The sequence below is a fragment of the Anopheles cruzii genome, chromosome 3 (assembly GCF_943734635.1).
Source record: "Anopheles cruzii chromosome 3, idAnoCruzAS_RS32_06, whole genome shotgun sequence".
Taxonomy (NCBI): Eukaryota; Metazoa; Arthropoda; class Insecta; order Diptera; family Culicidae; genus Anopheles; species Anopheles cruzii.
The window spans coordinates 24,299,172-24,326,448 of NC_069145.1; the positions used below are offsets into that span (position 1 = coordinate 24,299,172).

Genomic DNA, 27,277 nt, shown 5'->3' on the forward strand with positions numbered 1-27,277 from the left:
GAGGTCCACTGTTCCACAACTCGATCGGATTCCACTCGCGCGATCTTTCGAAGAATCCTTTCTGCGAACGACCACCGGTCACTAAGAAATAGCTGAACGAACCACAGAAGGCGTGAAACAGGACTCTTCACATCTTACGGCGAATTCCACGAAGCACTTCTAGCCACCCATCTTCAAGCTGCGGGGGTACCTGGCGATACTTCGGACAATACTAATTTGATAACAACGCATTTCGCGCGACTAACCGCGCGGCTTGCAGACAAACTGTCGTCCCGCGCTGTTCGAAGCAAATAAAGCGGTCGATCGCGCTAGGTTCTTAGCACCGTGTGGCGGGGGGGTTTCGGCCTCGAATCCGGTCGCCTATTTGTCGCGCGAGCACGTTTCGAGACAAGAACGATAACGATAGGACGCAAACCTCGTGCCACACTCGATTGACGAATTTTTGGTTGATTATCAACCACCGGCTGTCGTTTTTTTGTTTTCCTGGACGGGGTGGCGAAGATTAGCAAACACGCGCTGCGCGCACGACGATCAGCTCGCGGGCTGCACGCACAAAAATTTGCCCGTCGGAGAAAGCGAGATGGGCGCGAAATCACGTAAACAGATAATAAAAGCGGGGAATTTCGTGAAACGGTGTGTGAAGCGCCAAAAACACGGCTCACGGAAAGGATGGTCGTTTTTCTTCACCGTTCAAAACCGCCACAAAACGTTAGAAAGGCCGATCCTCACATCGCGCAGCGACACAACCAACCTCTCTGAGTCGGAGTTTGAGTTTGAACTGGTCTCGAGTGAGGCGAGATGAGGAGAAGATCCTCTCGCGCGATCGCACGTGCCACGGAGAGCGGGAAGCTAACCTACTCTCGCGTGTGCAAAGGATAACTGGAGCCATTAAAAATTTGGGCCGTTTCTGTTACTAAATTGGCGAAAGTTAAAAGAGAAATAAATAAAAAGAGGTGAATAAAACTGTAATTCGTTTCGATTTTATTCGATTTAGCATTGGAGAGACTAGAAACGTTCGTGTGGAACACTACAACAGTGCGCACCGTGATGACAGCGGCTGACACTTTGACGTTTCTGCGATCCGTCAGCTGTGAGCGTAGATTTTAATCCCGATTTCGCAACGTAAATACAATCGGTGAGGTCCTGTTTTGATTTGTTCGCTCGGATTGCGTTGCGCCATTATCGACGAAAACGTGCGCCTCATCGGCGTTTGCACCGTCCCGTTTGAGTCCAGCTGGACATTGGTGCTCGAAGCAAAAGGGATACTTTTGTGGCAATCCTTGCCCGCCTTCACTGTGATGGTACGGAGCTGCTAGGCACCATGAGCGTAATCGATTTTATTCTGAGGTAAGCACAACCCAAGAAGTGGCGCACTGCTGGCACCGAACGGAAAGAGAATAGTTTTTAAAGCCTTTTGCTAGGTTCCTAACGTTTTGTTCTTTAAATCTGTTTTATATGCATTCGCAATCCTTATCCATTTTACGCTACCATCCTGCGCTCGTACAACGTGCGGTTGTGCGTATCGTGCAATTTAATGATGCATTCATCTTCACACAATGTACAGAGCACTCGAGAGGGCTGTGCATTGAGCTTATTTTGTTTTTAAAAATAGACCAACCGCCTCCCGCTTTCCCGTTGACGGCCAAATTGAGCGTTCAAACTTAAAGTGAAAGGAGCCGAAAGCTTTCCGAAGCCCGCAGCATCGGCAACGCAGCAAACCGCCGTTAATCCTATGGCCAAAACAAATTCGTTACCACCGTCCGTCGCAATCCGCGAAGTACGGTTCGTGTGGTCCAACGATTACTGATGTCCAACGATTGCTTTCGCTTCTTTACCGTCAACTGCATCGGGGACACACTTGCGAACAGCGTGTGTGAAAGTAGTTTCCGAATGTTTCGTTTCTCCGTAATCTGTTCGCTTCCGTTGTCTACTGCCCATTTTCATCCAATTACTTTTCTCGTGCAGCAGAAACAGTCCATAAGTACGCAAGTTTTGTGAGCATCGTAAAACAGTCCTTCCAATGCGGCGATCAAACGAAAAGCAAAACTAGACTTAACGGCGCAGTATAGCGAGTCGGCGGATTTGTAAGGTATTCCGGGACCAGTATATTCGGTAACCACACACAGTATTGACATCCGGGTTTCTTTTTCCGGAATCCGGATGCTAGTTGTACGCGGAAGAGGTAAGGAACCATTGTTGTGTTTATTACATTCGCGTACATTAGCGACCACGTTGTATTGTTATCTTGCATCTGGTAGATGTAGTAGCCTTCATATGCTTTGTATGGGTCACTTTTACTGTGTGCTTGATGGTGTGATGCCAACTGCTTGCCACAAATTAACGTCGTTTTTGAACATCTCTCTTTTTCACCGGACGCCTACTTAGCTGGCAGATTATTCTACAACCGTTTTTCAAGATGATCCGCCGACTCTTCAGCACATTCATCGCCGACTGTCCACCGACGGGTGAATTTTTGCCAGCACCGGCACAATCCAACAATCTCCGTCGTCCGAGTCAAGGCGGGTCGGAAACGGTGCTCCCTTCCGCATTCCGCGCCACCGCGCTGCAGTCGCTGAGTTGGTTGCATGCGACCTCGCCCTGCTTTCCCGTGCCGGGCGACCGCATCGAGGTGATTCACGAGCCAGCCGCGTTCTACAATACACTTCTCGAGAAATGCTCGACCGCACGGAAGAGGATCATGCTTGCGAGTCTGTACCTTGGCACCGGTACCCTCGAAACGGGCCTCGTGCACGCAATCCACGAAAATCTACGTCGCAACGAGCGTCTTCAGGTGGATGTGCTGCTCGATTTTACACGTGGAACGCGGGGGGAGCGCAACAGCAAAACGACCCTCATGCCGCTGGTCGAGGAGACGAACAATTTCCGGCTGTCGCTCTATCACACGCCCGTGTTGCGCGGTCTCGCCAAACGACTGGCCCCTCCTCGCTGGAACGAGCTGCTCGGAATACAGCATATGAAGCTGTATCTCGTCGACGATACGGTCATCCTGTCCGGGGCCAACCTTTCGAACGATTACTTCACCAACCGACAGGATCGTTACGTGATGATCGAGGATCGCCGGCTGGCCGATTTTTATGCCCGCTTTCTCGGCAAAGTGCAAGAGTTTAGCCTGACCGTGGGCCGCGATGGAGCGACCCGGCTGCACGACACCTGGACTATGCTGCCGTACAAATGTGCGCAGCTCGAGTTTGCCACCGAAGCGCGAGACCGCGTTCGAGCGTTCTACCGCCAGGTGATGAAGGAACAGCGCACGCTGCTGCAGGCGCATGACGAAGGCGAGACCGACACGTGGATCTTCCCGCTCATCGAGATGGGACAGCTGGGCATACACCATGACAGTGTGGCCACGAGGCAGCTACTTTCGGGTTGTTTACCCGGTTCGCGGTTACGCCTGGCCACGGGATACTTTAATCTCACGGAAACGTACATGCGCACGTTGACGAACGACTGTCAGGCACAGTGCAATATCCTGATGGCGCACCCGAACGTAAGCGATCCTACAATCGATTGTGTGAAGATCACGTTTTGGGTAACTGTTCACTCTTTCGTCTTTTAGGCAAACGGTTTCCTTGGTGCTAAGGGTCCTGCTGGTGGTATTCCGGCCGCGTACTCACTGCTGGCACGCAAGTTCCTAGAGACACTACAAAGTGCGGGCCAAAGCCACCGTGTGGAGCTTTACGAATACGAGAGACCTGGATGGACGTATCATGCCAAGGGCCTTTGGTACTATCTCCCCGAGTCGACGTTACCGAACGTGACACTGATCGGGTCGTCCAATTTCGGTGAACGGTCAGTGCACCGTGATCTCGAGGCACAGATCTGTCTGGTGACGACGAATGATGGGTTGCAGCGAAAGCTGCAGGCGGAGTACGAGAACCTTTTGCAGCACTCGACCACGGCCGAAACCGAGCTCGTGAGTAGGCCCGTGCCACGCTGGGTACGCGCAGTGGTGGGATTGTTTCGAAACTTCTTCTAAGCCCTACACATCGCTGCGCCGGGCTACCTTTTCCTTGACTCGAATACGTCCGCATCGGCACTTGGTCCAGCTTCACTCGTTACGATGTTAATTGTTCCGTTGTTCCGATCTAGCTTAAATGACATTTTACCAAAGTTACCGAACGCAACACACAAGGCAAGCTTCCTAAGCCGAGGGCACACTAGTCGTTTTTGGTGTACAACATTGTTTTAAAAAATATAAAGAGCATTAAAACATAACGTTAATTAATTATCGCAAGAAATGTATTTTTCATTTATCAACTAAATGCACAGACCCCAAATCGCCCGATATCACCTCTCTCACAGCTTGGCAAAAACGGGCGTTTCCTTGGATTGCGATGCCATGACGGCGTTAAGGAAGTCCTCGCTCTGGAGGTGCAGCATGTTCATTTGCCGGATTTGATCCAAACCCTCCTGCACCGAGTGATCGCCCGAGTAGACAATGTTCTTCTTCGTACCCTGCACCGCGATCGGACTTTTGCTCGCAATCTCCCGCGCCAATTCGATCGCTCCCTCCAGCAGAGCTTCGCGCGTGTCAAAAAGACGTGACACCAACCCGTGACCATGCGCTTCGTCGCTCGAAAACTTGCGCGCCGTAAACGCTAGCTCGCGCACCCAGCTGTGATTGCCGACCACCCGGGGCAACCGCTGCAACGCACCAACATCCGCCGCCAGACCAATGTCAACTTCCTTGAGCGAAAACCAAGCATCGCGTGTACAGTAACGAATGTCCGCAGCTGTTATGAGATTGAGACCCGCCCCGATGCACGCCGAATGCACCGCCACGATAACCGGCTTATAGCAAAGCTCCAGTGCGGTGATACAGTCTTGGTACAACTTGATGGTTCCCTCCAGCAGGCGCCCACGTCTCCCAACTTCATCGAGCGCACCAAGCTCCTGGCCGAGTTTCATCATATCGAACAGATCGATACCGGCAGTAAAGTGCTTGGAAGCGCCACCGGACAGCACTACCACCCGGCAATCTGGATCGTTGTGCAGCTGTTCGAAGCAATCCTTGATCTCAAGCCATAGCTGCCGATTGAAGGCGTTCATGCGATCCGGACGGTTGAATTCGACGTGCACCACAAACGGGCTAGGTGTGGACAGTTTTAGCGTCTTAAAGCTGTACTTCTTTTCGGCACCCTGTGCGGATGCATCCGTGGCCACCGCGCACATATTACGAGCCACCGGAACTGGGGAATAACACAGATCGATAACGGTTAATACTTTGATCACTTCCCCTTCCCCGATCCACAGTCGGTTGCTAGGATACTTTCACCTACCTCTTGATCGAGTCAGCAGTTTAAGAGAAGAGAAAAGCGTTCCAGCCACTTGTTTATTCATCTCGGCGAATGAGTTGCGAATTTTCTCACAGATGAATCGGGCGGACTTTGAACCGGTCGTGTGGCGTTTGCAACAAGTTTGGCGATAGCTCCGCTACTACAATGGGCTACAATTAGCAGCATACTGAGCTACTGAGCTACTCATTGATAACGGAGCAGTGTGTTTGTGCGTGTCGTCACGTCAAACGTCAAAATCTATGTTTTCAAACATTGCAATGTATCCAAAAAATCACACTCCCGTTGCAAAGCTATTGAGATTATCCCTGAGGTCCTGGGAATAGAATATCTTTTCATCAGTTTGTACAAGATTAGGGTCATTAATTCAAATCGTCTACATTGCTTTTAGTTACAAAACATCGATCAGATTCTACCGGATCCACCCTAGTGCACAGTGTTTGTTGACAAACCCAATACTAGTGCCACATCACTCACACAGAGAGAACCGAACAGTGTGCACTGTTCAGCACGCAGCCGAACGATCGGCGCAAAGCGCTCACCCCCTTCACGGAATCCAGTTCACCCTTTCACGGAGTCAGTCCAATTTTTGTTTTTACCGAGATCGCCACGGAATCTGATGCTCGGAAGAGCTATTCAATCATCCGGCAGTGAACCGTCCATTGCGTGACGGAACCGGAGGTGAACAGTTTGTGTGCGTGTCTTTGGCTAGTAACTATTGCTTAAAACAACTATAGTTTTCCCAGTTTCTCTGCAGCCCTGATACTTTTCGTGAATCTGACATCCTTCAAACCCAAAAACAATTCTGAAGCCTACTGAGTTGCTCTTATTTTGCGATCATTTTTTTGGGAATCCCCCCACGTTTCTGCGCGTAAATGTTTCTTGTATGTTCCGCAAACTAATTAGAGTACTCAAACAGCAACTCGGTACGGTCACGATAGTTGTGCAACAGGTTTTAGCTTCCATCAGGTGGATTACGCCAGAATAGAGAGCGAGCTAGACAGGATGATAAGTAGTAGTGAACCGTGAAGTGCACTATTCCTATGATAACATCCACTGATCTACTGATGTTTTCATGATGCAGGAGTAGAAAATAAAGTAGTAATACACATAAACCCCAATCAGTGCACCTCCGCCTGCCTGCCGAAGCTGCAAATGGTCATGCTGCGTAGATAGGCAACCGGTATATTGGTATTTCGCTATTGTAAATCAATTAAACCATCAAACGGCGCCGATACGGTCAAACGACAGATAACATGCTGTTTGATGTGCATTAGTGAAAGGGATATAAATAAAAAACGATTCCTAATGGGAGTAAGAAAAAAGTGAATTTCCCATACCGGGAATCGAACCCGGGCCTTCCGGGTGAGAGCCGGATATCCTAACCACTAGACAATATGGGACTTGATGGTGGGATTGGTTTTGAGGCATATACATTACGAACCGTTTTGATGCGTTTAGTAGAAAATAACTAATTTGCTACGTCTTTTCCATAGCGTTCATCGAATCCTGGCCCTAAACTGGCATAGTAACGTGCGAAGGGACACAACTCATAAAGCAAGCACTCTCGCCGGTCACCGACGGATTTGAATGTCGAGTGCAATGGCCTCCTGTCCGCTACTCAAACTGCTGCTCTTCATCAGCTTGCTGGCACTTCAAGCAATTTACACCTGTAAAGCTACCCTAATCTCGGACGATGACCGCATGGAGAAGCTAAGCTGGGCGGTGGCTTACGATCCGCCCAAGCTAACCGTACACATGGGCACGATGCAAAATGTGACGGTCCAGATTACGCACATCGATAGAACGGACTTAGCGGATGTTGCCTCGGTGCAACTGCGAAGCGAACGCGAGCACGTGGCTACGGTAGAGAATGGAACGATCGTTATCTTAGAGGAACTCGAAGCCAATGTCCCGTACAACGGATCGTTTACCATCGTGGGAAACTTTCTCGGCCAGACGAACTTTTTCGTGGAGGTAGTGCACAAGAATGGTACAGCTGAGCCTTTGCCGTCGGCCGCTACCCTGCCGGTCACGGTGATACGCCAAGAGCGTGTGATCGATCACGTTTTCACTGGTTCGGTCATTCTGCTGATATCGATTCTGTACATCAACTTCGGTGCCGCATTAGACGTTGGAGCACTAAAGCAGATCGCTCGTCGGCCGGTCGGGCCACTTATCGGCTTTTTCTGCCAGTTCCTGTTTATGCCGCTGCTCAGCTTCGGTCTCGGCCATCTGCTCTTCCCCGACAACTATGAATTGCAGCTGGGACTGTTCTTCACCGGAGTTTCACCGGCAGGCGGTGCTTCCAACATATGGACGGTGGCACTCGGAGGCAACCTTACGCTCTCGATTGCAATGACCACCATCAGCACTTTGGCGGCGTTTGGTATGATGCCGCTGTGGATATTCACCCTCGGCCGTAGAATCTTTGAGCGAGCAAATCTGGGCGTTCCGTACAGCCGAATTGCGTACACGGCCATTGGTCTCGTAGTGCCAATCAGCGCAGGGTTGATTATACAGCGTTGCTGTCCGCGCTTCGGGCGTCTATTGGTGCGCATCCTGAAACCGATGTCCGTGGTGTTGATCCTCTTTATCGTCATCTTTGCAATTGTCACCAATCTGTACCTGTTCGAGCTGTTCTCGTGGCAGATCATCATAGCCGGCCTAGGACTGCCGTGGATAGGCTACTGTTTCGGGTTTCTGGCCAGCCATCTGTTGCGTTTGCCGCTCGCTGATTCGCTGGCCATCTCGGTCGAAACGGGCATCCAGAATACAGGAATAGCGATTTTTTTGTTACGCTTTGCGCTAGAACAACCGGCCGCCGATCTGACGACGGTGATTCCTGTCTCCGCTGCCATCATGACCCCTCTGCCTCTGATGTTGCTAATGCTCGGTTTACGAATGCACGAGCGGTAAGTGAAGCGATTGCATCTGAACGTCGTATAAGTGTTTTAATGGCTAATCCATGTGACCTTAAGCCAAACCTCTTATAATTCTCTTTCAGCTCGAAGCGGCGCGCTGAAAGCAGTCTGATTCCGAAAAGCAGTTCCATATCGAACACTCCGAGTACCTAAGCAGCAAGTCACATTCAGAACGGAGGCAGACGAATCATGCGGGAATAGGCGGGAAACAGATGTACTTTCATGAAAAAAACGGTCCAACGAAAATAAAAGACATAAACGATTAGAACAACAATTAGTGGCAGTTGTTTGGATAGCTTGCAGTTGAAATTAAATTTATTTCTACACACTATTAGTCCCTCATTTCACCCTCCTCGTCTTCGTCGTCGATACCGCGTATGTACAGCACGTTGTTACAGCGGATAAGCACCTCTCCGAGATGGCCCGTGTTCTGTCCGTCGACGAACTCTTCCGTGTTGGCCAGCTGCATGTTCATGTAGCCATCGACCGACACCAGGAAGCCCTTGTATTCGTGGCCCCACTTTAGCTTTATCATCACCGGTTTGCCCGTTAAACCGTTCAGGAACGGTTTCGGGTTGATTGGCATAGCGGTCGCCATCGTGCTGCGGGTTGTTGTAGTGCCTTAGTTTCCAAACGAACACGAATCTTTCCAAATGCTGCCTACAATGAACAAACGTTATTTAGCTTATGTTGTTCGGCAAACTTTTCTTGTGAATTTGTCGAGTAATGCACTCGAAACAGTGCAATTTTACCTTTGCAGTTTTAGCGTCCTCGCTGCTTTTCGTTCTCAAAACAATGCCGGCGATACGATTTTGACAGCTCGATACCGCTAATGGTTAGATATTTTTAGACCATTTTCGGAGGCTGGTGAAATGTATGTTGAAAATAAATGCATAAAAAGTAGTAATTATGATTCATTTAATATCAACAATCAACTGGTTCCTATTTGCGAAATTAGTTGAATGTTAAATGGCGAAAAGCATGCTCAATTCACGCTAAAAACCGTCAGCGTTTTTGTGGCCAACTGTCACTGTCACTAAACATCACTCAGTTAAGTAGACGCTGGAGCAATATTTTGTTTACATCGTTTTGAAATCGAAGGCCACTAGCAAATTATAGTTGTCCGAAACAAACCTTAGTAAAAGCTTAGTGTACAATGGCCACGGCTGGTGTTGCGGTAAGTTGAAGCTGTGAAGCCACGATTGTGAAGACATGTATTGAGCTTTATGTAATCCATCCGTTTTCTCCGGTAGCCACCGCAAGTGACTGGTGCCGACGGATTGGGTCCGGTCCGGCTGCCCGTCGACAGTGAAACTTACAAGTACGACGAATGGACCATTTCGTACACGAAGTCTCACATCCTCAAGAGCGTTTGCGTGAACGATAATCAGTGCGTGGCCGGCGGCGAGGGATGCTGCGAGCTGTGTGTTTACAACTTCGCCCTCGATTTACCGCACCTCCCGGACATGGTGTTTCACAGAAATGTGCTCCGTCTGTCTCATAGCTCCGGGGCCGTGCTCGAGTTTCGCCCAATCGATGCCCTGAAGCTGGTGCGCAACGAAAAGCTAGACCTGAAGGTGGCTTGTTCCGACGAGTGGCGCGAGAGTCGCCCGGAAGCCGCCGAAACGACTGATAAGGTGAAACACTTTGACTGGTCCTTCACGACCGAGTATTCTGGCACGACCAACGAGCGGTTGCGAGTGGAGCCGACCGACCAGCGGATCGACACGTTTAAGTTGATGCAGCGCGAGCCGATCCTCTTCTATCATGATCTCACGCTCTTCGAGGATGAACTGCACGATCACGGTATCTCGTTGCTGTCGGTAAAGGTGCGAGTGATGCCGTCCGGGTTCTACGTTCTGCAGCGCTTTTTTCTCCGTGTCGACAACGTGCTGATACGCATCAACGAAACGCGGTTCCATTACGAAAAGGGCAACAACTATCTGCTGAAGGAGTTCACGCACCGGGAGGCGAAGGTCGAGCAGCTAAAGCACGTTCCACCGGCGCTCTTTACCGATCCGAACGAAATCGCTCAACAACTGCCAGTGATTCGGAAGGTCAACGAGAAACTCACCATCGTCGAAGCAGGCGCCTAACGACGCCAGTCCGTGTCCGTGGTCACCCTTTTAAACTAAACGTTCGTTTGCTTGCTCCACAGAAGCGGAACATCATGGTTTGTAATTTTATTGGTTCGGATTTACGATTTTTCTTTCGGTACACAATAAATAATGCGTGTCATAAGACGTGACACAGATGCGTATCGGATTGATCCCCATTCCAGGATCTTGTCTTTTTCTTCATCGAACTTCATCATTGTTATTGGGCAACATCTTAACGACATACCGTTTCTACATATAGATGGCGTACTTAGCATTTCATAAGCATCTTTTAACGTAGCCACACAGGTAAGACTGGAATGCGTTTGATGATTTGAGAGAGAGAGAGAGCCCAAATGATTGTTTTATCTCAGTCTTATGCTGCACCCTCGGCTTCTTCGATGCTATGCCTTCTACGTTTTTTCCTCGTTTCTGCGTCTACAAAAATGTCCTGCGCGTACTTCCGGTATTCGCCGATACACAAAGCAAGCGTGCTAAGTGCGTTGGCCGTCGTTTCTACGAACAAATGGTCATCACTCGTAAATTCCGTTGCTGGTACTGTCAGGAAAAAGAATTATCTTAAGTGAGCATTTTTTTTTTGACGGAGAACAATATTCGAAAAGAATGGACTACTTACCGAGCGTAGCCGGTTTGAAGCTGGAAAATAGAGATGCTTTCTTCGCCTGACACCGCAGCGCCTGTAACGTAACACATCCGTACTCTTGGAGAAGCTGGCAAGGAGAGCAAAAAATGATGCATAAGAAACGGAGTGAACATGTTCAGTTCAAAAGACGCCAACATACTTCCAGCAGTTGGCGCACATGAAACGGAGCCATCATGTTGAAACGCTGGAATAGCGCGCTCAGCGGTATACCCGTATGGGCCACACAGTAAAGTAGAATCGAAGTGAGCCACCGGTACAGCAGCCGATTGTTGATCATGCCGTTCAGTTGAATCCATGGAGCCATCACTACCAGCACGGTTTGTTTCGGTTTCCTGCGAATGCAAAAAGCAACGGGCAACGAATGCTTAACAAACTTTTCCGGTATCTTGTGAGCAATCGAAATCAAAGTTTGCTATGACTGCGAAAAGCGTTGTAGAAAAGGTCGATACTTACGGCACCGTCTGAGACGCTTCGTCCTTAACCTTGCACTCTTCGTTTTGATTCTCCGACGGCATTTGTTTCCGCTTCTTATTGGATGTCGTTTCCTGATTATGTTTTCGCTTCCGTTGACCCTTCGTTTGCGAAGTGCTGGCTTCTTCGGTGGCGGGGGCTCTCGTAGCTGCCTGCGGCGCCGTCGGTTCATCACTGTCACCGATCCCAACGAATGATTTCACTAACCATTCGTCCACGAAGCGCCAGTGAATGTACGTGATGCTGCGGAAGCCGGCCCGAAGCACCAACTTCAAATTTCGCAGACGTCCCAAATGCTGACCGAGCTCGTGATGGTCGTCGTTGGCGAACACGTTCGCCAGCTCACCGATTGTGGCGCCCAGGTTTCGTTTACTCTCGATGAACGAAAGCAGGGCACACGCCTGACGATTCTGCGCGATCAGCCCCGTCGCATCGGCCATCAACGGTTCGACCATATCGGCCGGTGGCCAGAGCGCTTCACTCTCCAGCGCGAACAGTATCTGTTGACGTCGCTTTGCTCCGCCCGGCAGGAACCACCTGGGTACACTCGATTGACCGTACGATTCACGCTCCGCAACGTCGGCCCCGGGTGGCCAGTGGACGTGGATATGCATCTTCTTCGAGGAGACTTCATAGAAGTTGTGCAACTTGTACACTTTCTCGCTGAGCGCACTGAGCATTCCGATCCGCTTGGACCCAGCCTTTCGGCCGGAAACTCCGGACATACCCCTAGCGCCTGATTCGTCATCCATCGCGGTGCCAGCCGAGAGCGCTTCTGATGCTCCGGATGTCGCCGCTTCTGGGTCGATTTCCTCACCACCGTCATCGTCACCATCATCGTAGTCCCCGGCGCGATTTCCACTGACCGCGATTCGGTCCAGCCATCGATAGTCGGGCGATTCTCTATCGAACCGCAAGCACTCCCCGACCAGGTCGGCCATATTGACCGTGTGGCGCGTCAGCGATGCCAGCACCTGCTGGTGCCGATTAACGTCCCGCTTGTGCCGTGCGCCGTACCGTTGCTGAAAGTCCGTGATGTACCTGCCGAAAAAGAGCAGCAGGTTGTCTTCGCGCACATCGAACAGCAGGGCCGGATCGGTACGGTTCGAACGGGGCGCAAGCTTTGCCCGCTCACCGTCGTGCCGCCGGATGCGTTCGAGTTGGTCCTCCCGATCGCGGGCCAGCGTCAGGCAGCGTTCTACGAGATCCCCGCCACCGACGATCAGACAGTTCGGCAGCGAACACTGTCCCGTGCGCTGTTCGTCGATCTTAAACGTTTGCGCCAACAACCGGCGACCGGCCGACCGTAGCTGCTCGAGCAGGCAGAAGAAGTGAAAGTACTCGAGCGGCAACTTTAGCAAACGCTCGGCCGGGTGTACCACGTAGTGGAACATTACGTCTGCCTTCGCAACGAACCGTAACTGAGCCGTTGCGGTTGCCACCGAAACCGGTGACGGTGTAACCTTCTTCCCTTGGGATCGCTTTTCCGACCGCCGACTGGGGCTTGTAGTCCTTTGCTTCTGCTTTGCCGTGGCCACCGGAGCAGGTGGAAGCATCTCGGCGTACAGTGTTGGCAGCGCTTGCGAGCCTTCTTCCCCGGTGTCCGATCGCCCTTTCGCGTCCGGATTCATCTCGATGTAGTTCGCAGCCGGATCGATGCGTAGCTCGATTCGCCTCTGGCCGTCATCGCCCTCGGTAGCCATCAGCTCGCCCAGAAGCAACACCAACCCATCGTCCGTACCGTCCTCGAGCGTGTACGGTGCGTCGCGCTCGAGTAGCCGCACGTACAGGTCAAACAGTGGCACGAACGCTTCGAGAGGAATCGCCGTCATCAGGTGCTGCTGGTAGCTGATCGACACGTGGCACAGTTTGTCCTGGCGCGCCATCAAATTCCCCAGCACGGCATTGCTCGATGCTTTCACCCACTTGGTGACCGACACGAGCTGCATCGAGCGGAGCATCGACATCGCGCGCATCAGCACGTTCTCCGGATACTGGCTGTAGATGTAGAGCAACCGATCGTCGCTTTTTGCGCGCCCGTTTGCGATCGCACTGTGCAGCACGATCGTGAACTTGTACAACTGCAGCTCGTCCGTGCTGGAAGGGTCCTTGGCGTAGCTGAGCTTCTTGCCGGCACCGTGGGACGTTTCGATGATGTCGTAACGGCGGCACAGCTCGCCGATCGTTCTTGGCAGCCGGAATCTCGAGCTCTTCTTTTCACTTTCCGTTGCCGTTCTGTGTTTCTTGCCCGGCTGCGATTGCTGTTCGGCACCCCGTACCGGCGCCAGTTGGAAGTGGTCATCGCTGGTGCAGCTTTTGGAAAGCGTGCTCCGCAGTAGCGCCACCAGCTGAACGAAGTGGATCCGTACCGCGAGCACGTGATCGTCGGCCCGTGGGAAGTACTGGCGCAACTTTGCCACAAACCCGGCCCCGAAGCGCCCCGCCACGAGGGGGTTCAGTTTGCTTTCCTCGACCTGCATGCGCAACTGCTCCGCCACGCCGGGCAACTTGCGGGTCATATAGTTCAGCCGGCGGGTGCACGCGTGCGAGGTTTTGTTGTGCGACCGCGCCGACGACCAGTGCAGAATGTCGCGCAGCGTCGTCGATTTCACTGTGGGAACCGATCGCACCGCTGGACTGTACATGTACATGAGCGCCACCCGACAGATCATCAACAGCTGATCCTCGCTGCGGGACCACTTCACGCGCAGTTTGTTCATCTGCTTCAGGGCACGCAGATCGATTTCGTCGTAGCGTTCGCGCGCCGACCGTCTGTGGCACGGTTTCAGCACACGCCGAGTAATCTGTCTCCGGCGCCCTGTGGGTTTCACTATCGGAACCAACGGCACCCCGCCGCCGATCGTGCGTCCACCTTTTCGAAGCGTAAGCCGCTTGTCGGTCGTTTTGCTGCCGCTTGCTACAACCGCACCGCCACCACCACCGAAAGGCTTCGTACGGATGGCTTTTCGCACCACCTTCAGCCGGTGCTTATCGAGCGGAAGGCCCAGATTGATCGATTTGTGCCAGTTCGAGTGAAGGTGCATGAACATGCCGGAGTCCATACCGGCCGCACCTCGCCGATCACCGGGCGGTAGCTGGCCACGATCGTTCGCGAGAGCGGACCCCATCGTACAGGCAGCGATTGCGGCCTGCATCGCAGGCTTCGCAAACACTTTCTGCACTAACAGCTCACGGCCGAAGGCAGTGCTGCGCATGTTGAGCCGTGTGTGGCTCGTCACTTCATAAAGGCGGCTCCAGTATTCCTGGACATCGGCGAGCGTTGCGAAGTGGAACGTCAGTTGCTCGTACGAGCGATCTTCGATCTCAATGTAGCCCGCACACGATGGGGACGTATCGAGGAAGGCCGCGGTGCGCCGCACGTATACGAACGTTTGATCGCGTGCCTTCAGAACCCGCGGACCAATCTGCACCAGTCCGGCCCAACACAGTAGTTTCGTGATTTCGAATATCAGGCGCGCGTGACGACGGCTGGACAAAATTTGCGTCCGGATTGCGTCCGGCAGATGCTTTACGGGCAGATAGCGCCGGATCGGGTGATCGAGGTAGTAGTCCAGTTCCTTCGTGTAGAACGCGTACGTACAGATCGAACAGAATATCCACATGGGCATGCGAGCCGTTATGTCCATCAGCAGAATCCAGCCCGTCGCACTGCCGTACGTGTCGTACGTGCTCAGTGGCTTCACGAACATCTTCCAGTCGTTCGTGTTACTGTACACGGGCAACCGTTCGTCCGGCTCGAGATCCGACAGATCCACCTCCGTCAGCTCACTGGGCGTCAGTTCGCGCGCATCGGGCGAATGGATGTAGGCAAGGTAGAAGATGTACTCATGGAACAGTTTCATCCGCAGGCACTTGGCCAAACAATTTGGATACCCGCGCACCCGCGTGGTAGATGGTCGCGGAGGGTCACGATTCGCTTTGGCCGCCGACTGCGCCTCACTCGCTGTCGATTCTTCGCGATTAGTACGGAGAGCAAAATCGGCCTTCAACTGGCCCAGCTTGTGCTGCATGGCCGGGTGGTTGGATGTGACCGACGGATCGCACACCAGCATTTGGTGGTGCTCGCGAGTACCCACACCACGAATCGTCACGTTTGCGATCACCAGCAGCCGATCATCGACGAGGCGCGCGATTAGGCGCATGATCGATTTGCTGCACGCCCTGTGCAAGTACCCGTCGTCCAGCTCGTACTCATTGAGGCGATTCACAATCTTGCGCGGCTCCATCGCGTACTCGCGCTTAACGAGTTCCAAGATGAAGTTGCAGCGCCCGAGCAGCCGCTCGTTGATGGAGCGGAAGCTGCTCGTGATGCCCTTGGTGGGCTTCTTGAGCTGCAGCTTGTTGGAGAACGTCACTTCGCTCACAATAGCTTTTTGTTGAGACACATCGAACGGGTACTCCTCTTGGGGGAATTTAAGGTCCGGCAGTTCCTGCGCATCCGCCAGGAGGTTGTTGTTTGGTGTCAACAGTGTACCGTCGGCCGAAGTCGATGGTTGCGGCTGGTCATTACCGCTGGGGACCTGCTCTCGTTGGCGTTGGGTTTCGATCACGTTCAGTTGATTCGAAACGAACTGGGACAGTTCCTTTTCGAGAGTATTCGACATCGGCAAGTGACCGGAAATAAAAAATCTGCAAATAGTAAGACATTAAAGAACAGTACAGTCGTCTCATGACGTTTCATGCTCACTTGGCCGTACGCTGGCGTCCCTGGTTGACCGATTGGCTTTCAATTGCCTTCAGCTTGGTCAGATTGCGCACTATACACCGGGCGTTCAGCCGATCCAGTCCGAGGGCGAACCCCAGCTCTGACTGCGACAGTCCCTTTTTGCCGCTCTTTGCGATCGTTTCGTAGGCCAACCGCAACATGGGCACATCGACATAGAGGGCACTACTGTCGGACCGACACAGGAAGCCATCCCGAACTTCATCGTCCTGGGCCTCACGGCTCCACAGTTCGAATACATCCGCGGCCGGATCGATTAGTCGCATCACACGGACCGATTTCTCGTCGCCTCGCTTCGACTTCCACATGGTTGACGGTGCATCCGGGTAGAGCGTCCGGTACGGGACCATCTCGTCGATGCGCACATACCGCAGAAACTCTGGTGTGCGGAACACCTTTTTCGCCTCAGCCTTGCCCAGCACCAGGTGCTTAATTTCCTCGTAATCGGCCATGTAGTGCTTCCGCTTGCGCAGTTCGCAGACCACGCGCTCGACGATAAGCAGCTGTTTCGGTTTCATTTCGCGATAGTAGCGCGGCAGGTGGAACACCATACCCTGGACGCTGCCGGCTTCCTTCGTGCGCATGCAGAGACTCTGGCGCGTGATCAGCCGGGCACTGCACAACGCCTTCCGGTTGTAGAACAGTGTGCTGGATTCGCGCGTCACATCCAGCAGCGAGAAGCGACCCTGCGACGTTTCCCCGTTGAAGCGCGCGCGACCAATCCACTCGAGCATACAGTACTGGATGCCGGTCAGCTCATGTGTACAGTTCGGTGGAATGAGAAACGATTCCCGCAACCGTTGCGAAGCCACCACCACGAACTTGCGACCGTATCTGTAGGGTGAAAGCGACGGACGGTATCGGTTATTGAATGCAAACCCCCGTTCGTCCGGTCCTCGGCCATGGTACCTGTTTTCGGCTTCATTCCAGCCGACGGCCAGCAGCTCTTCTCGTGGAATCGCCGAACGGGTGTCGAACTCTTCGCACGAGCCTCGCACCCCATCCTGTTCGATAAGATTGTAACGGAACCGGTGGCCCGGATACTCATCCGGTTGCTGTGGGATGCCCGTATCCGGGTCAACTAAGGCGAACCGATCGAAGTGAATGTGCGGTTTCCGTTCGGTTGGGAGCAAATAAAACCCGAACTCTGCGTTGCGCACGATCAGCAACCACAGCGAGTCCGTTACACGGCGGGGCATCGGCACCGACATTCGCAATCTTTGCGCAATGTGATGCGATAGTGCTGCGGAGCAGAGCAGAACAGAAGTTAATTTAGAAGTCGAAACCTTCTGATTGGAGCCCAATTTCTCACCGTCCAGCGTACTCCCTTCGAGGCCATCGAGACTAACTTCCTCGTCGACGATCGATGCTAACGATGCGTTCGGTAACATTTTGTGCTACATTAAAAGCGAATCACACGAAATCGAACAATATTTCGAAATATTGTAAAGCCAGTGGCACTTTTCTCAGTTTGCCGTATTCTGTTTATGGTGACCCGGCGACAGCATGTAAACACCCATATGCCAAACACGCCTATGTTTACATGCGTCGGTTGAATGCTTCAGAGCATTCGAGGATGTAAACAACAACAGTGCGTATCTAAAAGTTGTAGCACAAGGTTTAAAGTGAGTTTTTTTTTTAATTTTTAAAGTAGAAATTTCAAACAATTCAATATTCTCGTCTCCAGAATTGTGTGATGGTTGCAATTTTAAATAGATTTCTTTCATTGAACTGCTACATTTGAATCCTTTAGTTTCTCTTAGTTTTTGCCGTTCGGCCAAAAACTACAGTATACTACTATGGCCAAAAAAGAACGGGAACCAGTTGTCTTCGATTATTGTGGCTACCATTTCACACTGCACTCGTGATTCGTGATAATTTTGCCACAAACTTGTTCCGCAACGACGGTATTTGCCTACCTTAGCACCATGTGACTTCTGGCTATTCACTAAAGCCAAGAAACTGCTCCAGAGCGTGCTAAGATAGATTTAGAAGAATAAAGAAGGATTTTTCGAGTATTCACGATATTTTTTGTCCACAGTGTAGTAAACAAGAAAACCCGGAACGGGGATATCACTAGCCTTGGGAAATGAAAGAACGACCACCTAGAGTATTTGTTGTTTTACCATTTTTTACCGTAGTTTTTATTGTTTTACTATTTTTTTCTCCATTATTTGTATGTTGTAATACCATTTTTCACTCGAAAGGTATGCACTTTCAGCATCGCAACACAATATTGCTCCGCGAAAACTCTGCACCGTATTCGGTCCTTTATACTTTCGTCACCCTTAGTTACAATTTTCGAATTACGTTCACACTAAATGTAATAGACTATAATTATACGTTACATGTTAGAAGAGTTTTTGGGGGTTATTTGTTTGTTCTGTGTTTGGTTGCGGTTTGCCAATGTCTGTGTCGGATAAACGCGTAAAGATCCGTTTCGGGAAGAAAGGAATCGATTATAAAAATTAGTAGTCAACTGTTAATCGTACGTCGGAGGGTGTCGGTCGTCAGTGTGTTTCTGGTACCCATTATGCCACCACGAAAAGAGGTTTCCCTGTTCAAGTTTGGCGCATTGCGTATCCGTCAAGGAAGGCAACCACAGTGGCACAGAAAATATGGGCGCCAACAACGTTTCACTGGAGTGTGTGCGCTCCCTCCTGAAAGGGTAAGAGCGAAAGATGTAGGCTTTACTGCGCGCCACTGGTTGAATCACCAAACGATGTATACAATTAGAATCAATCATATCAACATTCAGTTACGTCGTGTCTCTGGTTGTGGTTTCCAATTATTTGTAGTCTTCGTTTCGGTTCGTACGAACTACAGCAAAAAACAAGTGTCCCACCTAGTGTCTCGTGTAATGCCCCACATTAAAAACACGTCTATATCAATATGTTATTACGCTATTCTCTCATTACTGTTGCTGCAATGCTACGGGTTATAATGTTTGGCCGCTGAGTGCAGCTCTTGAATGTTTTTTTTTAAATTGTGGATGATCTAAGATCGATCGAGAAATTACGAAAACAAACAACGCATTCTACGCTGTGTTCTCCGCCTGGAAACTCGAAACAACGGTTCCCCGCGGTGATCGCACTTCTCCATACATGATGATCCAAAACGATCCTCCACGTAACGTGCCGTGGTTCACTATACTGCACACGATTATTAGTAGCTTACATTCAACGTCAGCGTTCGTTGCGTGTTACACTCTATCAAGTAGGGGATAAGTAGATATAGGTGAGAACCGAATGGCTTCTAATCGAACGTAATTTTCATCGCCTGGTGCCCACAACTTTCGAAAAATCTTCTATTACCCTAAAAAAACACAGAAAAGGTTCTCCGCTCCGCTCCAATACTCTCGTGAAGTTTGTTGCTTTACGAAGATCGCTTTACACTTGTTTCCCATACCGTAATGCACACAGTTATTATGCCACAAGCTGGTAAAACTCTTGAAGATATTTATTGTAAGCATTATTAGTTGCCAGAGCCGGTGTTATGCCGTACCCATTCAGAACGGCTCTTAGTATTTGAAAACGACTTGACAACGGACCACTTTCAGCATGGTGCATGCCTACAGTTGTGTCTAAGTTGCACGAATACAAGAGACACATACAATCGTTGAAACGGTTGCCACGCTACCGGCATACACTATTGGGCTTTGAAGCGAAAGATTTGGGATCAATTCGACCAACGGGCCAAATGCATGGTGCTGTTTTTTGTTAAAACTTCGTGGGCTATATATTTCAACAAAACTGTATACAAAGAAAACGTATAAAATCATTCTTTTCGACAGGATATACGCTATATCGAATGAAGTTTTACGCCAAAAAGGGGGACAAAAAATGCGAATGGAGCTCGTTCGTTCGCGCCACAATTACTGAATAAACGAGGAAAAAGAGGTACAAAAGAGCTTGACGCTAAAGAATATGAAACATGCGTTTCCACGTACAGCGCGCTCCTCTCCAAATACCACTATTGCTGCGGTAAGTGATAATAATTACATTAAATGATGTGTTATAAATCAATCATGATTATAAAAAAAATTAACCTAAAAATTACGAAAATCGTCTTAATACAATTCGCATCGACAATGGACAAATTGCATGGAGTCTAAAATCGAACATCAAACATGTGGCAACTACACCTCAAGGTATTGTCTTCAGTAATATTCAGGGCGGCTCCTTTACCTACTGTATAAAGTGGCCTACTAGCAACGCCTCACCTACAAAACTCCAGGCTCCATTGGCGTTTGACGAACATAGCATCCGCGGCTAGCCTTCGCCCGATCTTTATGTAGGCAAGATGCGGTGGTCTAGTAGGCCCCCGGCTACTGTAAAACGGCGCAAAAAGTGTTGCATTTTACGTGCACATCCGGCCGCGAACGTTCCTCACGTGCAGAGAAAAGAAGAAAAAAAATTACGTCACTGTCGGGATGGGGGTCTTGTCACGTCGATTAGTACGGTGTGCGCGTCTTGCAGCAGCTTCCTTCTGCGACTAGTAGTGACGCGCGTTTCTGTCGTGTCGTTTTTGTTGTTTTGTTGTTATGTTGTATGTGTTGTGTGTGGTTGCAAAAGCAACTACCTTTAGAACCGCCGGTTCTGGTTGTTGCCACCGCCACCGCCGCCCCCGCCACCCTGGCGGTTGTTTTGTCCCATGCGATTCGTCTGTTGTGATCCGTTGAACCGCTTGCCACCGAAATTACCGCCCAAGTTGTTGCGGAAGCCGCCACCGCCAATGCCGCCACCACCGCCGATATTCTGACCAAAGTTGCGATTGACGCCGCCCATGTTACCGCCCCGGTTACCACCGCCCATGTTACCGCCACCGCCGTTGTTGGAGGAGCCACCAAAGTTTCCGCTGTTTGAGTTGTTGAAGGTGTTCCGATTGCCACCGGTACCGAAACCGTTGTTCAGGTTCGCTAGCGGTGGATCGCCACTGTTGAACGGGTTGCTGTTGCCACTGATGGCCAACCCTTCGCCGAGATTCTTGCCCGAGATGAAAGCCAACCGGAGTAGATCCTGGATGACTTGTGGGTTGCTGAAGTCGCCCCCATTGTTCGGGTTGAACTGATTGCGCGGACCCTGCATGCCAAAGTCTGGGGAGAAAGTAATAATAATATGCGCCATGAGCAATCGACCGGAAGATTTTTTGTCTCCACAACAATGGGTATACTTACTGGCTGGTCCGCTGAAACGGCCGCGCTTCAGCGGTGGCGGACCACTCGAGCGATCGGACGAAACGTTCTCCAGCACGGCCGGGTTCTTGTCGATGATTTCCTGCATGGCGAGGGAAATTTTCTCATCGTTTTCCTTAAAGATCTTCTTGTTGATCTTGCCCGTAACCGGTTCGACGTTGCAGCGCACTGGGCGCTGCTTTTCATCCAGCTTCAGTACTTTTTCAGTGATCTCCTTGTCGCGGAACTCGATGTATGCCGTTGTGCGATCCTTCTTCACCACGCACTCGATGAAACCGAACTTGCGGAACTTTTCGAACAGCTTCTCCTCGGTGACGGCAATGTTCAGGCGCACCACCTTTATGGACTTTTCGGTGTCAAAGTAAGTGTCCTTGCGACCGGGGAACACGTGAAGACACTTGCTCTGGAAGTGTTTGCCGTTGAACGCCTTAATGGCTTCGTTAGCTTGCTCGCGGCGCGCGAAGTAGATCAGCGCAGCCATCACCATCGAGGTTTGGCTCTGCTTGTACGTTGGGATGTTCGGCGAGAAGATGAACTTAATGTGGCCACCGTAGCTGGAAAAGTACTGCTTGATCTCACGCTTGTCCGCCTTGTACGGCAAGTTGGCGACGTAGATGGGCCACAGTTTGGCGAGTGGTGTCGGCGGCGGGCGCTGCTTTTGCTCTTCGGTTTCTTCGGTCGTAACCCCCTTCTTGATCTGGGGCAACTTGATGTCCAGTACTGTGAAAGAGGAAAATCGTTTGTAGTGCGCCGACGAGGATCGTGCGGTGAACGCTCGGACGTTCTGCGATCGGTTTTTTCACTTACCCAAGGGACCATCGTACTTCTTCACGACAATCGTCTTCTCAGTTTCGACCGGGGCCGACGACGTCGACTCGGTGCTTTCGGTTTCTTTCTTCGGTAGCGGCAAAACGGTGCACTCGAGGGCCCGCTCGACGGCACTGGCTTCCTTGAAACAGACGAGCCCGTGGTCGTCACCAAACTTACGCCGATTGACGAAGTCGATCTCGCCGTACTGTCGGAAGTGATCGTACAGCGTTTCCTCGGTGACGGACTTGTCCAGCTGCTCGATGTACACGCTCGTCCGGTAGTTCGGTAGCATCGTCGCAATCACGTGGTGCGCGTGGATGCGCTTGCCCTCGAAAAGCTGCTGGTTCAATTTCTCAGCAGCGACTTTCGCCTCATCGGCCGTCTCGTAGAAAACCTGCGCGGCCGGGCCAAAATTTCCGGTCGTGACGCGCACCTCCGTCACGGTACCAGTGCCCTCAACGGCCTTCTTCAAATCGTCCTGGGAGGTGACCCAGCTCTCGGGAATGTTGTACATCTGGACGCGGTTCAAATTGCGGAAGAACAACTTGGCAGCCCGCAGCACGTCAATGTGCTGGTTCTGATCGTGTCCGTTACATTCGAACACGTTAATGCCGGCCTCGGCGATCTTCTTCGCCGCTTCCTCCTTGTCCTCCGGACTGGTGCAAGTCACGTAGGCAAGCGGATGGAACAAAACCACCGACTGAAGCTTGGCCAGATCTTTGAACTTCTCGTAAACATCTTCCTCGGTAACATCTACACATGTTCATCGCCCATAAAACAACAATCATCATCGTCATTGTCATCATCATCATCATCATCATCACAATCACACCCAAGGCACGAGATGCGCGTGGAATTAGTGGATGGAATAAAGAGAGAGAAAGAGAAAGAAAAATAGAAACCAACGTAAGGCGACAGCGGGCCGGTTGCATGTCCCAACCGTGACACGGAGCGCGCGCACCGTCCCCAGCACCAGGCGCAGCACCCCGCAAGGGTGGGCCCGCGACGGGAGGGGCCTGGGCGCGCCGCCCGGCGCGGAAAACAACAGCAACAACAACCAACAACAACAAAAAACTACTATCGAACAATCGAGGTATAAGAGACTGAGCAGTGAAGAGAGAAAAAAAAATTGTGTTGATAGCAAAAACTTACTCTCATTGTCAACAACATACACGAAGACATCCTTCTTCATGTGACAAATGACGATGTACTCAAGGTGCATACGCAGCCGACGTCCGCGGAAGACAGAGTTTTCTTTCTCCTTGAGAGCCTTCGTTGCCGTCTCCTTATCTTTGAAGAGCAACAGGGCTAAGGTGTAGGTTTTGTAGTGGAAAATTTCCACACTTTCAACCGGATGGTCCGCAAAATGCTCCCGCAGTTCCTCCTCGGTGACATCGTTTGGCAGATTGCCAACGTTCAACTTTTTCTTGTTGTCTGAAAACAGAACAGGCACAGAGAGACCATGCAGAAGAAAAATAAAACACGGCATATCATAATCGGGGACGACGAGAAGTTCAGTTCCATTTCTGCCACTCCGATGTCGAGTATCGAAGGATCGTGAAACAAAGCTTCAAAGCGCGCGACGGAAACAACGCGCTAGCGTTCCGGTGCACGGCTGGCTAGGTCAACAGTAATATTAAAATAGTGTTTTTTTTATGTTTGAAGTACGCAAATCAAAATCAACGACCAAGGGGACGCTTTTCCTCATTTCTGTTTACCATGAGAGCAACGCAGGCGGCCAGGCAGACGGGCGCAGGGCAGTAAAGACAATTACCACCCGAACGAAATAGCAAAAAGTTAACAAGTTTATTAGCTCCAAAATGTGGAAATGGTGGCAATATTTCTGGGTGAACACGTCCGTCGAGCCCGCCGCTGCCAATCGTGGTCTGAAGGCTGTACTCTGAAATTGAACAATTCAAAAATTTGGAATTCATAGCTGCATTTTGGGGATGAGAGAGAGAGTGATTGTGATTGGTAGAACGACGGCAAGCTCGAATGTTTGGCCCGGCACCGAACCGGTTCGGTAGCGTTGTTTGATGGCCGCTTTTGCGCTGAGCAGCTTGCTTCGATTTCACGCACACACCGGCAGCTGCGGCGGCACTCATGCTTTTTTTTGCTTGCCTCTTTGCCAGTGAGGCATGCGCTTTCTGGTATCCGTTCTTTACGTATGTAGCTTGTGTGATTGTGTGTGTGTGCGAGGGAGTTGTTCTTTTCACCACCGCCATTGTTCAAACACCCCGAGCCGAATCCGAGCCAGGCCCTTGCAACACACCGGCAAGATTTCCGGGGACATGGAGGATGACGGAAAAGGGATCGATAGGGCGTAAGGGAGAATCGAAAGAATATTCTGGATACGATTCAGCGATAGTCGATCATTTAATGGGTTAGTTTGTCAGCTCTGGTCTCTGGTCTCTGAAATCGTGCCGACGCCATGTTTTTTCTCGGTTACGCCGCGTCCTTCACGGCAAAGCGACCCGCGACTGGAGCAGGTTCGTCGAATCGTGACGAAATGGTTATGCTTCCCACTAAACTAATAAAATTGCCTCACAAAGCTGCGACTGCTGCTTCGGCCGAGCTGTAGGCCACATTTTCCACCGTCCTGCGGAGCAGAAGCCCTCGTTTCATCGGGCAGCGCTACGCACGCCAGCCCGCTTACTCACCAGCTTTCATCGTTGAAGAATTTTCAGCCATTTTTAACACTTTGTGATACACTCTTCGGTCGTATGCAATGAATAACGGGGCCGACGGCTTGGTGGATGGTCCGTGCACTGTTTTTATATGTTCACTGCCACCAAAGCGATAAGATTTTCACTTCTAGCACAATTTTCAATCAAACAACGAACGTCGAAAATGCGATGCGTACGCTTCACCGTTTTGACACCTCTTAGCCCGGCATAGGCGCTTCTCTTCTCTCTGACTCGGTCTGTCGGTCGTATTCACCATGGCCGCCAGTTTTATTCCGACGCGCCACTGACAGCATTGTGGAGACCGGGTTGTGCGTAGTCTACCCTCTCACGGCTAGGTAACAGATTCGCTAACCCGATTCTTGCCCCTTTACTTTGCTGTTGCGAGAGCGAAAGCGAATGAGTGGCCGATGATCTTCGATGCCGGCAAACATGCTGTCAATGTTTACGGTTGTTCGAATTAAATGGATGGGTAAAGATTTCACTGGCAAACCATTGTCCTTTGTTTTGCCTTTATCCGTGCCCAAGGTTTCGCTATGTTACCGTCCTCTTTTTCGCGACGGATTAAACACTCGCTATTGATCGTGTTCCAGCGCCAACTACTTACCCACCGAAAAAAAAATCGTTTTATGTGGACTGCCATAACTACTTTCATAACGGTCTCTGAACAAAGCAATCTTATGCTTGGCTTTTACATACCGTACACTTATTTATTTAACTCAACGCGCGATTTAAAAGACAAAAACCCGAGACGAGTAGTTTTCAATCATGTTTTAATGTAGCAGTAGCATAAAGAAATCATACAATATGCAGGAGTACAATAATGCGTAGAGCGACAGTGCGTAAGTCTTTTGTGACTCTTTTCATCTTTGCTTTATTTATAATTGTTATTAGACAGACTAACGCTAGCTGAATTGTCTATAGTAGGAGAGTTGAAAGCAGATTACAGAAAATAATGTGAGAGAAGTTGTAGAAAGTACAAATTTTGATGATCTTTCGATGGAATTTCCACACAGTTTAATATTTTTTAACTTTTACCATTTTCCTTCGGTTTATGATTTTTCTTCTAGTTGAAGCAACGTTTGAACGCATAGTTTTCTCATTAGAGATGTAGAGCAACAATATTGTAAGAGAGAAAGAGAATAAAGCAACGTTAGAAATATACTGGTTTGCATATTTTTACAGTTTTTTTTCTGCATTTTCCCACCGTTTTCTGTCTTGATTTTTTTTTGTGCATTTGTATAGTAGATCGCTGACGATCGCTTGCTCGCCGACTACCAACGCGGACTGACCATCGTAGTCATCTCGAGAGCTCCACTACTCATCCCTACGTAAGCAAAAGTTTAAATTCATGCTACTTTTTTTCAACTAACTGAAACGTTCATGTAAATAAAACTAAATAACAAGCACACTTCATTACATTTCTAACCGTGACCGGTTGTTGGTGTCCATTTAGTTCAGGATCGTTTGGTATCGCCTTGCCGATGAAACCTCTTGCTCAGAAACATATGAAACGAATTATATCAAATATGAAGAATAGCGGAAAACGTGTCTTTTAAACGAAGGCAAACCAAACGAACGGACCACACAGTGCAGACAAACTTACGAGAAGTTGAACTAACCAAACGGGAAAACTGTGGTTGCGCGCTAATGTGTAGCAGTACTGCCGAAGGCCGGTGATTAACGATTTTGCAGAAAAGCTTGACGGCGACGATATCGACGATGTTGGTTACAACCGATCGACAAAGGATCAGTGCTAAAAAGTTCTAATAACAATACATTCAAAAGGCACTTTTTATGTTTTACGACAAGTACAATTTTCCTCATGTTCGCTTGTGGCTGAATGGCAATTTTGGTATGCCCACTTCGGTTATTCTGCGTTGCGTCTTATCACTGTGATCATGCTACTGCGTACATCCGATATTCGTACAGTGCACAAGTAGTTCATGGGGCCACCCAAAAAGGCAAAACAATGTTCGGAATTCAATCCGCAGTATTACTGAAAATGATCATCGAATGTACGATGGGACGAACCAATATATTTCAATCAAATTGCACCCTCGATTGAAGTGGGGGAAGTGTTTCAAAAGTTCAAATAATTCCAATATTTAAATCGCGTGCTTTATGCTCGAATTGCATTGCAAAATCTGGCTGATGGGACAGTAAGTCTCAGATGCTGGATCCATGAAGTGATCGTTCTAAAACAACCAAAGTGTAATCAATGAAACAATCAATTGATTGCCCATCATGCTCTATGCTCTATGTAACAGGACTCAAGTACCGATTAAGAGGAAGCGGATGCAATTGCCATCACATGGGAAGGAAGAGCCATTAACATTATCGGACAGGCAACCAAAGGCAGGCAAAAACCGAAT

The 27,277-nt window shown here is 50.2% G+C and overlaps 7 protein-coding genes and 1 non-coding gene across 12 annotated transcripts; 3 read left to right on the top strand and 5 right to left on the bottom strand.

Moving 5' to 3' along the window:
- The first annotated feature begins 1,135 nt into the window (after positions 1-1,135).
- LOC128274120 (CDP-diacylglycerol--glycerol-3-phosphate 3-phosphatidyltransferase, mitochondrial) lies at positions 1,136-4,253 on the top strand. Of its 4 annotated transcripts, XM_053012216.1 has the most exons (5): positions 1,136-1,347; positions 1,966-2,089; positions 2,168-2,182; positions 2,386-3,508; positions 3,578-4,253. In XM_053012216.1, the coding sequence occupies exons 4-5, from the start codon at positions 2,417-2,419 to the stop codon at positions 3,995-3,997; spliced, it is 1,512 nt and encodes a 503-aa protein (XP_052868176.1). In that variant the 5' UTR covers positions 1,136-1,347; positions 1,966-2,089; positions 2,168-2,182; positions 2,386-2,416; the 3' UTR covers positions 3,998-4,253. The 4 variants fall into 4 exon arrangements, with proteins under 4 accessions (XP_052868176.1, XP_052868174.1, XP_052868175.1 ...); XM_053012214.1 differs by having other exon boundaries at positions 1,966-2,182; XM_053012215.1 differs by having other exon boundaries at positions 1,969-2,182.
- LOC128274123 (delta(3,5)-Delta(2,4)-dienoyl-CoA isomerase, mitochondrial) lies at positions 4,245-5,425 on the bottom strand. The gene is made up of 2 exons (XM_053012220.1): positions 5,301-5,425; positions 4,245-5,210 (listed from the first exon to the last, which is right to left on the bottom strand). The coding sequence occupies exons 1-2, from the start codon at positions 5,359-5,361 to the stop codon at positions 4,318-4,320; spliced, it is 954 nt and encodes a 317-aa protein (XP_052868180.1). The 5' UTR covers positions 5,362-5,425; the 3' UTR covers positions 4,245-4,317.
- A 473-nt stretch (positions 5,426-5,898) lies between these two features.
- LOC128274122 (P3 protein-like) lies at positions 5,899-8,499 on the top strand. 2 transcript variants are annotated; one of them, XM_053012217.1, is made up of 3 exons: positions 5,899-6,009; positions 6,812-8,230; positions 8,323-8,499. In XM_053012217.1, the coding sequence occupies exons 2-3, from the start codon at positions 6,906-6,908 to the stop codon at positions 8,390-8,392; spliced, it is 1,395 nt and encodes a 464-aa protein (XP_052868177.1). In that variant the 5' UTR covers positions 5,899-6,009; positions 6,812-6,905; the 3' UTR covers positions 8,393-8,499. The 2 variants fall into 2 exon arrangements, with proteins under 2 accessions (XP_052868177.1, XP_052868179.1); XM_053012219.1 differs by having other exon boundaries at positions 5,913-5,996.
- On the bottom strand, positions 6,647-6,718 carry Trnae-cuc (transfer RNA glutamic acid (anticodon CUC)). The gene has a single exon. It is a non-coding gene; the product is annotated as a tRNA-Glu (tRNA).
- Positions 8,500-8,534: 35 nt separating the features above from the next.
- On the bottom strand, positions 8,535-9,023 carry LOC128272834 (small nuclear ribonucleoprotein F). Its single transcript, XM_053010717.1, has 2 exons — positions 8,992-9,023; positions 8,535-8,899 (listed from the first exon to the last, which is right to left on the bottom strand). The coding sequence occupies exon 2, from the start codon at positions 8,835-8,837 to the stop codon at positions 8,571-8,573; it is 267 nt and encodes an 88-aa protein (XP_052866677.1). The 5' UTR covers positions 8,838-8,899; positions 8,992-9,023; the 3' UTR covers positions 8,535-8,570.
- A 282-nt stretch (positions 9,024-9,305) lies between these two features.
- On the top strand, positions 9,306-10,504 carry LOC128272916 (TIP41-like protein). Its single transcript, XM_053010802.1, has 2 exons — positions 9,306-9,416; positions 9,493-10,504. The coding sequence occupies exons 1-2, from the start codon at positions 9,396-9,398 to the stop codon at positions 10,333-10,335; spliced, it is 864 nt and encodes a 287-aa protein (XP_052866762.1). The 5' UTR covers positions 9,306-9,395; the 3' UTR covers positions 10,336-10,504.
- Positions 10,505-10,711: 207 nt separating this feature from the next.
- LOC128270092 (general transcription factor 3C polypeptide 1) lies at positions 10,712-17,605 on the bottom strand. The gene is made up of 7 exons (XM_053007498.1): positions 17,527-17,605; positions 17,124-17,457; positions 16,179-17,048; positions 11,453-16,120; positions 11,139-11,331; positions 10,973-11,066; positions 10,712-10,893 (listed from the first exon to the last, which is right to left on the bottom strand). Exons 1-7 carry the CDS (start codon positions 17,603-17,605, stop codon positions 10,712-10,714), a joined length of 6,420 nt encoding a protein of 2,139 aa, XP_052863458.1.
- A 1,513-nt stretch (positions 17,606-19,118) lies between these two features.
- LOC128275314 (nucleolin-like) lies at positions 19,119-25,089 on the bottom strand. Its single transcript, XM_053013777.1, has 5 exons — positions 24,879-25,089; positions 23,371-23,652; positions 22,216-22,971; positions 21,391-22,128; positions 19,119-21,309 (listed from the first exon to the last, which is right to left on the bottom strand). Exons 1-5 carry the CDS (start codon positions 24,907-24,909, stop codon positions 20,798-20,800), a joined length of 2,319 nt encoding a protein of 772 aa, XP_052869737.1. The 5' UTR covers positions 24,910-25,089; the 3' UTR covers positions 19,119-20,797.
- Positions 25,090-27,277: the final 2,188 nt, after the last annotated feature.

Bases quoted from the DNA above. Each gene is read 5' to 3' on its own strand.
- LOC128274120 (XM_053012213.1), top strand. From the start codon at position 1,322: ATGAGCGTAATCGATTTTATTCTGAG. The intron at 1,348-2,385 runs GTAAGCACAACC...ACGCCTACTTAG, and splicing joins GTAATCGATTTTATTCTGAG to CTGGCAGATTATTCTACAAC. The intron at 3,509-3,577 runs GTAAGCGATCCT...TTCGTCTTTTAG, and splicing joins TCCTGATGGCGCACCCGAAC to GCAAACGGTTTCCTTGGTGC.
- LOC128274123 (XM_053012220.1), bottom strand. From the start codon at position 5,361: ATGAATAAACAAGTGGCTGGAACGCTTTTCTCTTCTCTTAAACTGCTG. The intron at 5,211-5,300 runs GTAGGTGAAAGT...GTTATTCCCCAG, and splicing joins ACTGCTGACTCGATCAAGAG to TTCCGGTGGCTCGTAATATG.
- LOC128274122 (XM_053012217.1), top strand. From the start codon at position 6,906: ATGTCGAGTGCAATGGCCTCCTGTCCGCTACTCAAACTGCTGCTCTTC. The intron at 8,231-8,322 runs GTAAGTGAAGCG...ATTCTCTTTCAG, and splicing joins GGTTTACGAATGCACGAGCG to CTCGAAGCGGCGCGCTGAAA.
- LOC128272834 (XM_053010717.1), bottom strand. From the start codon at position 8,837: ATGGCGACCGCTATGCCAATCAACCCGAAACCGTTCCTGAACGGTTTA.
- LOC128272916 (XM_053010802.1), top strand. From the start codon at position 9,396: ATGGCCACGGCTGGTGTTGCG. The intron at 9,417-9,492 runs GTAAGTTGAAGC...TTTCTCCGGTAG, and splicing joins TGGCCACGGCTGGTGTTGCG to CCACCGCAAGTGACTGGTGC.
- LOC128270092 (XM_053007498.1), bottom strand. From the start codon at position 17,605: ATGTTACCGAACGCATCGTTAGCATCGATCGTCGACGAGGAAGTTAGT. The intron at 17,049-17,123 runs GTACCATGGCCG...TTCACCCTACAG, and splicing joins TGGAATGAAGCCGAAAACAG to ATACGGTCGCAAGTTCGTGG. The intron at 10,894-10,972 runs GTAAGTAGTCCA...TTTTCCTGACAG, and splicing joins CTTCAAACCGGCTACGCTCG to TACCAGCAACGGAATTTACG.
- LOC128275314 (XM_053013777.1), bottom strand. From the start codon at position 24,909: ATGGCTGAAAATTCTTCAACGATGAAAGCTG. The intron at 22,972-23,370 runs GTAAGTTTTTGC...GAACATGTGTAG, and splicing joins GTATGTTGTTGACAATGAGA to ATGTTACCGAGGAAGATGTT. The intron at 21,310-21,390 runs GTAAGTATACCC...CTTTCTCCCCAG, and splicing joins CCGTTTCAGCGGACCAGCCA to ACTTTGGCATGCAGGGTCCG.